The sequence below is a fragment of the Oryctolagus cuniculus genome, chromosome 7, assembly GCF_964237555.1.
Source record: "Oryctolagus cuniculus chromosome 7, mOryCun1.1, whole genome shotgun sequence".
In the NCBI taxonomy this organism is placed as follows: domain Eukaryota; kingdom Metazoa; phylum Chordata; class Mammalia; order Lagomorpha; family Leporidae; genus Oryctolagus; species Oryctolagus cuniculus.
This window is the reverse complement of record NC_091438.1, coordinates 154,065,258-154,076,082: the sequence shown is the minus strand read 5'-3', so window position 1 is coordinate 154,076,082 and position 10,825 is coordinate 154,065,258. Positions and strand designations below refer to the sequence as shown.

The 10,825-nt window shown below is 49.9% G+C and overlaps 1 protein-coding gene across 7 annotated transcripts in view; it reads left to right on the top strand.

Annotated features, from left to right (window-relative positions):
- DNAJC16 (DnaJ heat shock protein family (Hsp40) member C16) overlaps positions 1-10,825 on the top strand; it is a 48,086-nt gene continuing 37,261 nt past the window's right edge. The window contains exons 1-4 of one of the 7 annotated variants that reach the window (XM_008249768.4): positions 1-143; positions 2,319-2,503; positions 6,443-6,509; positions 8,202-8,538. In XM_008249768.4, coding sequence (XP_008247990.1) covers positions 2,337-2,503; positions 6,443-6,509; positions 8,202-8,538 — 571 coding nt within the window. In that variant the 5' untranslated portion in view covers positions 1-143; positions 2,319-2,336. The other 6 variants (XM_008249767.4, XM_008249765.4, XM_070079256.1 and 3 more) reach the window with 6 other exon arrangements.

Sequence of the window (10,825 nt, the reverse complement as noted above, 5' to 3'; positions counted from 1 at the left end):
GACTCTTCCCCCACGACACACAACCCCCGCCCCCGGCTCATCCCCGCCTCTTTCCCCTCCCCAGGCCCCGGCGAGCGCTGGTGTGGACGGCGGACTCACTGGAGCGCCGAGGCTGCCGCCGGTTGGGCCTGTGCCCTCTCCCGGTAACTCCTTCCCGGCGTGATGCGCGGATGTGAGGACGCGGCGGGCCCGGGCAGCCTCGGGCGGCCCCCCGTTAGTCCCTTCTCGCTCCCAGCGCCTGCTGGGCCCGGGGGGAGATCGGGGAGCTGACCGGGCCCGGCCCGGGGCTCCCGGGGGCCGCGCGGGAGGGTCGCGACCTCCGGCGGGAGTCGAGGCGGGCCCAGACCTCGAGCGTGTGCCCGGGAGCCCCTGCCTGGCGCTGGGGGCGCTGCCCCGAGGGCGGCCAGCCTACCTGTTGGGCAGGGGGTCTCCTGTCGGCAGAACGTGGCCCGGTTGAACGAGGCAGTGGACGTGCTGCGAGGCGGAAGTGATGGTAGCACCGCCTGCCGAGCGCGCTCGGGCCTCCAGGTAGCGTCGACCCCGCTCTGTGCACCAGGACTCTGGGGCTCGGTGCACTTCAGGAACTTGCCCACGCTCGCGAGGTGCTGGAGGACGGACCCCGGAGCTCCCCCGTGGCTGTGTCACCTTGACTTTTTGGTAGGGCAGAGCAGGTGACCCGGTGTGTTGTAGGGTTCCACTCGGCCTAGGTGCAGTGCTAAGCTTGGGGCTCCCAGGCAGCGGTCACACCCGCGGCTTTGCCCCTCCTAGGGGTCACACACTTCGGCCTTGACCCCGCATTAACTCAGGAGAAGTGGAGACACCTACTACCCCTGGAACAGGGGAGTGTTCCTGGAGTGCCAGTGGCTGCCCTGCCAGCGCCACCTTTCTCATGAACCAGCCAGGATTATTTCCAAAATGCGCAATGCACTCGCCAGAGGTGGAGCTTAAAACTTTTTTTTTTTTTTTAAGAGTGATATGTTGGGGCTGGCGCTGTGGTGCAGCTGATGGAGCCGCCATCTATAGCGCTGGCATCCCGTGTGGGCACCGGTTCAAGTCCCGGCTGCGCCACTTCCCATCCAGCTCCCTGCTAATGTGCGTGGGAAAGCAGTAGAGGATGGACCAGGAGCTTGGGCCCCTGCACCCACGTGGGAGACCTGGAGAAAGCTCCTGGCTCCTGGCTTCCTCTGGCCCTGCCCTGGCCATTGGGGCCTTTGGGGGAGTGAACTAGGGGATGGAAGATCTCTCTCTCTCTCTCTCTAATTCTGAGTTTCAAATAAATGCATACAAATCTTTTTTAAAAAGGGGGGAGTTATATATTTATTCACTTGAGTGGCAGAGCGCTCTTCCATCCCCTGGGTCACTCACTCCCCATATGGCTTTAACAGCCAGCTCTGGGGCGGGCTGAGGCCAGGAGCCAGGCACGCCACCCTTGTCTCCCGCGTGAGTGGCAGAAGCCCCAGTACTTGGGCTGCCACCTGCTGCCCCTGCAGGCGCATGAGAAGGAAGCTGGGTCGGACGCGGAGAGGCGGGGATTCCAGTGCGAGACGCTGGCGTCGCCAATGGGAGGTCTCCTGCCGCCCCCTTAGAAGGCGTGGAGGCTGCACCTGTGCTTCGGTCTTTCCCATTACGCTTCCTCTGCGGGGAGAACTCAGTTGTCTGTTGCCAGCTCTTCTCACCTGAGGTTTCTGTGTGGCTAAGAATTAAAAAGCAGCGTTTTCGTTTCCTTGCTTGAATGGGCATGGTAAGAAAGAATAGAATTGAAGCCTGCTAAATCCTAGCTGCAGATTTTGAGAGTGTTTCACTGTCATATTTGTATTTATTTCACACCCCAGAATGCCACAACTGTCTCATTTTGTAGCTTAGCACGTGGTAAATCTTATGATTTCATGAGTTTGTTTAACATACGCTCCGTGAAGTATTTCTAAACCAGCTTAAGCTATTATTGTCAGAATAAACCGTGTATTGGAGATGCAGTTGCCCTGGTTGTCCTATATATATTTTTACACATTCACTTATTATTTCTTCATCTCATTCATTTCCGGTCATTTCTAAAGCTTTTCTAACCCAAGAATTCTAAGAGTTGCTGTTAATTCTCGCAGCCCATCCTCTCGCCTGTCGTAGCTCTTGTTTACGATGTCCACCAGAGGAAGCGAGATTGTCGACTTGAAAAGCGATGGTCACGCACTTGACCCGTTTCCTGCACAATACCTCGTGTGTGTTTTGTTTTCATCTGTACAGCGTATCTTAGAGCTTTACCTAAAAAGCAAGACTGTCCAGGTTTCTGCCGCTGGAACTCACTGCCTCTTCAATCATTTCAGCTCTGGAAAGGAAGAGAAATGGAAGTGAAAAAGTTGAGCATTTCCTGGCAGTTCTTGATAGTTCTGGTTCTGATCCTGCACATTCTGTCTGCGTTGGATTTTGACCCATACAGAGTCCTAGGGGTCAGCCGGACGGCCAGTCAGGCTGACATTAAAAAGGCTTATAAGAAGCTCGCCCGGGAATGGTAGGTGAAACAAAGAAATAGAAGTTTAATATAAGCTAAGCAGTTGCAGCCAGAGTATGAAACCTAAGTTATGATTAGCTTTTACTTGTCTCTGTTTCTGTGTGTTATATCTTATCTGTCTGAGATGTTCTGTGGGGAAGAACTAATATTCATGCTCCATAAGTCTTCATGATAAGACCCAAAGCCCGTGGGCTCCGAAGCCCCCTCGTAGGAACACTTTGCCTTAAAGACTCCCCTCGCGTGCTTTCCATATTGAGTGCTAAAATGAGGGAAGAAGCATCAACAGCGGATAAGCAAATCCTCCCAAGATACGGTTTTCAAATAGGAGCTCTTTAAGAGGGTGATTGCTAACGGGAACTCTACACAAGCCAGTTCTCCACGGTATTGCTTCTTAACTTTAAAAAAAAAAAAAAAAGCTGAGAATAAGAACTGTTTGCCATCACTTTAAAAAAGATATTCTGGGGTTGCATATCGTATTTTTTAAAATGTTGGTAGAAAAATCACCATCTTAGCAAGTTATAGTTATCAGAATAGAAGTTAGCAGTGAATCTGCAAGTTATCTTGCACAACCATCATCAGTCCTGCCACAAAGCTTTGGCTACACCAGAGGAGCGGAAGAGTTGCACTGTGTAGCTGGAGGTGCAGCAGAGAGAGAAGGGTGACAAGGACACAGACGACGCCAAGATAGCTGAGCCAGCCTTGAGCAGGCGCCATCACCAAGCACCTTCTGCGAAGGAGGACATTGTTGTCCCCATTTGACAGACGGGAAAATCAAGGCTCAGAGTGTGGTACATTTACATGACCTCTGGAGTCCATAGTATAACCTTCTGCACCAGTAGTTTGTTGTGTCTTTTTGTTTGTTTGTTTTAGGATTGATTTATTTATTTGAAAGGCAGAGTTACAAAGAGGCAGAGGCAGAGGTGGGGGAGGGGGTGTCTTCTATCCACTGGTTCACTCCCCAGATGGCAGCAACAGCTGGAGCTGGGTCCATCCAAAGCCAGGAGCCAGGAGCTTCTTCCAGGTCTCCCACATGGGTGCAGGGGCCCAAGGACTTGGGCCATCTTCTGCTGCTTTCCCAGGAACATCAGCAGGGAGCTGGATCAGAAGTGGAGCAGCCAGGACTCGAGCGGCACCCACATGGGATGCCGGACATTGCAGGCAATGGCTTTAGCTTCTGTGTCATAGCCCCGGCCCCTGTTTGTTTGCCTTTAAGTCATTTGTCCTTCTGGGCACGAGTTAGTGTGGGTGGGAGGGACTGGGTGACAGCAGGAAGTTACGCGGAGCAAAGCCGAGGCTGCCGCAGGGAGATGATGTCGCAGGCTGTGCATGGCTCTGCCTGACACCCTCGTCGTTCTGGGAACACAGCTCAGTCTTATACTGGTTGCAGTAAAGGTACAGGGTCCTTTAAAGTGGAATATTTTGAGTGTATGTCTTAGGGCATATTTGTATCCTGCAGTCTCCAAATTGGATGCTAAAAAGACGATCTCTGACCAGGTTTCTGTCCAGGGACTCTGCAGCACAGTGGCTTTCAGTAACATTTCAAACTCTGGCCTCTTTATGTTCAATGCCAAACGTATAAATCTGCAGTTAATTCATAAGGCAACAGCATTGTTTTGGACAGGGTATAGCCTTTGACAATATTTTAAGAGCAGAAATGACAGCTAGATTTTGCGGGACCTGTTATAATGCACAGCTTTGACTTTGCCAGCCTCCAGAGCTGGAAAGGGTGTTATGATATTAATTAAATGAGTCATATGCCTCTCTTCCTTAGTTAAATTCTCTCTGGGAGTAATTCGTCACCCTGGACTCTGAGTGTTGTCCAGCAAGAGCCTACGGTTGTACTTCATATTTCTGTTATCCTGTTATTTTCTGGTGTTTTGCCTATGGCAGTGTTTTACCACTGGAATCGGTTCAGTTTTACTCCCCAGTGGTTTCATACTGTGCTGCAAATGACAGTGTTCCTTGTTGGACTTTTTCAGCATGAGCTGTAGCAGGGGGAAGCGGTTAATTGGGGCATCCTGTTGTCCTGTTTTACTAAATGTTTCTTAGTGTTAGGAATTCTCCCTTGCTTGCTGAACCCACTGGAAATGACTTTGCCCTCTCCGAAACCCTATCTTCCTCTCCCAGGAATGACATTTTCTCAGATATTTTGCACTTGTCATGCGTGCAAAATATATAGCTCCTCCCACCCCCGGGAAGCAGATGGGTAGAACGTGGCCCAGTCAACCAAACAGTAAATGACTTTGCTGATTCTTTGCTGTCTTCCTTTTTCTGTCTTCCTTTTTATGCCTTTGGAGGTACCCAGACAGCCAGCCGATACCAAGCACAATGTTTGCTTCCCTTTGACATTTGTGAAGGTTGCGTATCACATTGCAATTCATGAGATAACTCCATATTTCACCGAAAATAGCACTGGGAGGGACGCTCCTAGGACTGAAATGATGCTTTTCTAAGTGTTTCAGACTCACGGTGTCTTCCCACAGCTGGGGAAATGTTCCTTATCCACCGGAGCAGCCTCGTGGCCTCCTGTGCTCCTGGGCCGCGGCCTCCCTCCGCAGGGTCCGCGCTTTCTAACCCAGCTGCCCCCAAGACTCCCCGCGTCAGTCTCCAAGTGCCCCTTCCTACCTGTCTTCCCTGCAGAGCTCTTTATGTTCCATCTTTCTTTGTAGGATTGCATGATTTGTAGCAACTCGGCCATTGATTAGCCAACCTGTTTTATTCGTTCTTATCATCCAGAAACGTGCTTCGGAACCACCATACTGTTTTCATTATACCTAGCTGAAATGTTTTCCTCACTGATATCCATAGAAAAGGGGGGAAGGATGTCTAAATTCAGCAGTCAACCATTTGAAGTCTCCTTGTTTTTAGATAAATCAGAATATGTGTTATAATTCATTCAAACATAGTCCTGGTAAAGTAAGTTGGGCAAGTTGTAGTGGTCTTTTTTTAATTACTCCAGTGTACTTGGTGTGTTTTTAGGAGTCACTTGCTCCTTGTGCATTGTCTTTCCGTAATCTTTAGTAGGAGGAAGTTACTGGAGATTAGCAGAAGTGATTCTGTAAAAATAATAAACTTTGTCACACGGGCTCTTGATTAAGTGAACTTTGGAAAGTCCATCTGTACTGAACGCTGCCTTAGATCTTAGGAGTCGCAAGGAAGTAAACCCAGCTCCTTGTTTGTAGGACTTTAAAATCCCCAGAGCCTTAGTGTAAAAACAAAAGGTTACAGAACACTACACGACAGCAAGGTGGAAGCGTTGTCGGCTGCATGTGATAGCAGGCGTTTAAGATTTAGTTCCAGCGTTAGTTGAAATGACTTTGCACGAACTGCAGACCTTTCTCACATCTTAAACATGTGGCCGGGAAGTCGTCATCCGCTTACAGGTCAGAGATGATCATGAGTAGAATGAGATAACCAGAGTAATAACGAAAGTTGAAATGTTCTAATTTGAAAGCCAGGATGCTATTTGAAGCGTAATTATTACTGAAGGAATTCGCAGCGCATCCTAAAAGCTGCCGCTTACGTCTGCTCGTGTTGGCTGTGACATCATCGTTCCAACATCAGGATAAAATGCTGCTGTCCTGGGAGATCTGCTGACCCTCCTGGAAGAGTTCCTTAGCCTCGGGCAGCTTCAGTGCTGTTGGGGAGCAGCGTCAGGACAAGCAGGTGGCCCAGCTCTGCTCGGTGACATTCAACAGCCGTGCAGTCTGGCGCCTTGAAAACAGGCCCAGCTGGCGTGCCTGGGAGAGCTGTCCCGGTTCAAAGTTTCACTTATTAGTCACACGGAGCAACTGATTGTTCTATCGTATATTTTAGGAGACCGTCCGTACAGTGGCCCTCCGTTCGCCTCTGATGTAGTGAACTGTGTGTAGCAGGATGTTACATGACAGTGTGCAAGAAATTAAACCCGTGCTCACTGTCTGCCCGTTTGTGTTTCAGGCATCCTGACAAAAACAAGGATCCTGGAGCAGAAGACAAGTTCATTCAGATCAGCAAGGCCTATGAGGTATCGCGTCAGCCTTTGCGGTTCATCGTCCGTTAGCTCTTCTAGAATAAGCCTTGGCTGCTCAGTTCGTTTGTTTGTTTTTAAGATTTATTTATTTGTTTGAAAGGTAGAGTAGAGGCCAGCGCTGTGGCACAGCGGGTTAAAGCCACGATCTGCAGCGCTGGCCTCCCATGTGGGTGCCTGTTCGAGGCCTGGCTGCTCCACTTGCAGTCCAGCTCCCTGCTAATGGCCTGGGAAAAGCATCCCTGAGGATGGTCCAAGTGCTTGGCCCTGCCACTGGTGTGGGAGACCTGGAGGAAGCTCCTGGCTCCTGGTTTCTGCCCGGCTGTGCAGCCGTATGGGGAGTGAGCCAGCACATGAAAAGATTCTCTTCTGTCTCAGTAACTCTGACTTTCAATAAAATAAATCTTTACCAAAAAAATACAAATTACTCTGATTTGATTATTACATGTTATCTGCGTGTCTTGATATACACTGTATCCATAAACATATACGGTGATTATGTGTCAGTTAAAAATTAAACATGCCCAAGGAGGGGGAGGAGAGGTCATCAGAGCCTCCTGCCGTAAGCCAGACACAGAAGTGAGTGACCTCCGCATGTTTCCCCTCCTCCCACCACAGGGCACTCACAGTGCTTAGGGGTACAGGTATCTTAAAAAAAAAAAATCACTTATTGATTCACCTGCATTTCTTAAAATGACATGCTTGCAAATTTATTTTAGATAAGATTTTTAGTACGTTTCCAACAGAGTAGGTTGATCTGGAGTGCACACGAGATTCACTCCACGGCTTCCTGATTGTGCGGGTGAGTGCTCGCCAACAGCCAGTGTGGCTCGCAGGTAACACGCGATCCTGCATGACCATCTCAGATGTTGGATTCAAAAGTTTCGAGTAAAACAACGACCACAAGCAAAGCACCAGACTCAGTTCTGTGACTGCTTTTTGGCGTTCATAACTTTTCGTATTTTGTGTGGATTATTCCAATTCATAAAGACTGACCAAGTCAGTTTTGTTGTGTCTGAGCCCTGGGGAACCACATGATGCTAACTTTTACTTAGTGCTGTGATAGTTCAGAATCTTTAATGCCAGCGTGAGCATGAGTGTAGGTACTCTAAGCCATTGAAATACCTTGGTCTTGAATCCTCTTCACTGTCTGTATTGAAATGAGAGCTTCTCAGGCCAGCGCTGTGGTGCAGCGGGTTAACACCCTGCTACAGTGCTGGCATCCCATATGGGCGCCGGTTCGAGACCCAGCTGCTCCACTTCCTGTCCAGCTCTCTGTTATGTCCTGGGAAAGTAGCAGAAGATGGCCCAAGTCCTTGGGCCCTGCACCCACATGGGAGACCCGGAAGAAGCTCCTGGCTCCTGGCTTCAGATTGGCGCAGCTCTGTCCGTTGCAGTCAATTGGGGAGTGGATGGATGGACCTCTCTCTCTCTCTCTGTTTCTCTCTCTCTCTCTGCCTCTCCTCTCTCTGTGTAACTCTGACTTTCAAGTAAAATAAATAAACCTTTAAAAAACACCACTAGAAGAAATAGAAATGAGAGCGTCTCAGTACATTGGGTGATTTAAAGAATCGTATGATAGTCTGTATCTGCTTTCTGTGATTTCTAAGCCGCATACAGAAAAGCCCTCTGTCTGAGCCTTCCTGTTATTGTTTAGATAATTTCTTTTGTTGCTTCATTTCCTAACAGATTCTTTCCAATGAAGAAAAGAGGTCGCATTACGATCACTATGGAGATGCCGGAGAGAACCAGGGCTACCAGAAGCAGCAGCAGCGAGAATACCGCTTCCGACGTTTCCACGACAATTTCTACTTCGACGAATCCTTCTTTCACTTCCCTTTCAATTCCGAGCGGCGGGACTCGGTTGATGAGAAGTACTTGCTGCACTTTTCCCATTACGTAAACGAAGTCGTTCCCGACAGCTTCAAGAAACCCTACCTCATTAAGATCACCTCCGACTGGTGCTTCAGCTGCATCCACATTGAGCCTGTGTGGAAAGAAGTCGTTCAGGAGCTGGAAGCGCTGGGTAAGAGTTGTCTTGATTGGAGGCTGTTTGCCTAGGAGAAGGTGACTTTCATAGCTCCCGAATTTCGTGGGATGCGGGGGAGGGAGCAGCCAGGTTCATGGTCATTGGTATTCTCCGGAAGCACATTTTCCGAAAGGGGGAATATAGAAGCCGCTTTCCATTTTGCATTACGGATTTGAAGCTTTGTACGTGAGAGTACTTCAAAACGTTCATGGCGAGTATTTGGCCTAGTGGCTGAGACACCCACATCCCACAGCGCAGGCCGCGGCTCAGTACCTGGCTTTGCTTCCGACTCCAGCTTCCTGTCCATGCGGACTCGGGAGACAGCAGTGATGGCTGGAACAGTTGGGTTCCTGCCACCTGTGTGGAGCACCCGGACGGAGGTCCTGGCTCCCAGCTTCAGCCTACGCCCAGCCCCAGCCACTGCAGGCATTTGGGGCGTTCTGTCTTTCTGCCTCTCAAATAAGTAAATTTAAAATTTTTTTAATTAATTAATTAAAAGTTCATGGAAAATTAAATGAAAAGATAAATTTTATTTTGTTTCAGATTTATTATTTGTATTGGAAAGTCAGAGTTAGAGAGAGCTTCCATTTGCTGGTTTACCTCCCAAATGGCCACAGCGGCCGGAGCTGGGCCCACCTGAAGCCAGGAGCCAGGAGCTTCTTCCAGGTCTCCCACATGGATAGCAAAAACACAAGCACTTGGGCCATCCTCCACTGCTTTTCCCAGGCCACCAGCAGGAAGCTGGATTGGAAGTGAAGTGTCCAGGACACGAACCAGTGTCCATGTGGGGTGCCAGCATTGCAGGTGATGGCTTTACCTGCTACGTCACAACGCCGGCCCCTGGTCCCAAGTACTTGAACCATCTTCTGCTGCCGCCCAGGGTGCACATTCACAGGCAGCTGGGTTGGAAAGAGGCAGGACTCAAACCCAGGCGCTTCAGTACTGGACGTGGGCGTCCCTAAGGTGGTGGCTGAACTGGCTGTACACAGCGCCTGCCCCTCCTGTGGAGTTTCTGAAATGCCCTCGTGGTCTCTTGGCATCTGGCTGGGGCCCGGCTAATACGTAGGAGAAACGTCAGGATTACGGGTTGACTCAAGCAACCGTCAAGCATCGCTTTAATGCCAATGGGGCTTGCAGACAATACTTGGGGAATTTGTGATTTCACTCTCTGTATTAGTTTGCTGGAGCTACCAGAATAAAATATCCCAAACTGGTGGCTTACCAAAACCAGAAGTCTATATTCTCTCTCGGTCTGGAGGCTAAAAGTCCAAGATCAGCCCAAGATCAGGGTGTCGGTAGGTTTGGTGTCTTGGCTTGCAGGTGGCAGCTTCTCCCTGTGTATTGCCGTGGGAGTCCCCGTGCGTGGGAGTGTCTGCTGTGTCTTTCTGGTTCCTTTCCTCCAATAAGGACACCAGTCACACTGGATTAGGACCACCCTAAGGACCCCATTTCACTTAATTCTTTAAAGGCCCTGTTTTACCCAGCCCAGGCAGCTATAACAAAATACCATGCACAGGGTGACTTAAGCATCAGAATCTGCCTCTCACGGGTCTGGCGACCGGAAGTCCAAGATCAGTGGTGGTCAGGTTCCTGTGAGAGTGCTTTCGCAGCTTGCAGGTGGCCGTCTCGCTGTCACCTCACACGTCTCGTGCCTCTTCTTCTTCCCTGTCACTCATCCTCGTGACCTCGTGACCTCCCACAGACCCCATTTTCAGTTCCATCATCCTGGGGGTTAGGGCTTCAGCATATGCGTTTTGGGTGGCACAGATTCTAATGGCCGCGGGGCACCACTCTGGATCACAGATTAGGCTTTTCTCCATCCGCGTGTGCCACTTAGTGCTGGGAAAAGTCTAGTGATCCAGGGAGAACGTTTAGTAACTACTACAAAGGGGCATCACTGGAATTAAAATCGTGTGGCTGTGTGCGTGTGTGTTCTAGACATTAGTAGCCCTAGTCGTGAGTAACTAAACAGGAACGGGGCGGGCATTGTGGTATAGCCGGTTAAGCCACAGCTTGGGATGCCTAGTCCAAGTTCCTGTTACTCACGCTTCTAACCCAGCTTCCTGCGAATGTGCCTGAGTGGAAGTGGATGATGACCTGAACACTTGAGTTCTTGCCACCTACGTGGGAGGCCCAGGTGGAGTTTCTGGCTTCCATCTGGTCTAGCGCTGGCTATTGTGGACGTCGGAGAGTGAGCCGGGAGATGGAAGACCTGTCCTTCCCCATCACTCTGCTTTTCGACAAATAAATAAATGTTTTAAGAGAGGGGGAGGGGAACAAGCTC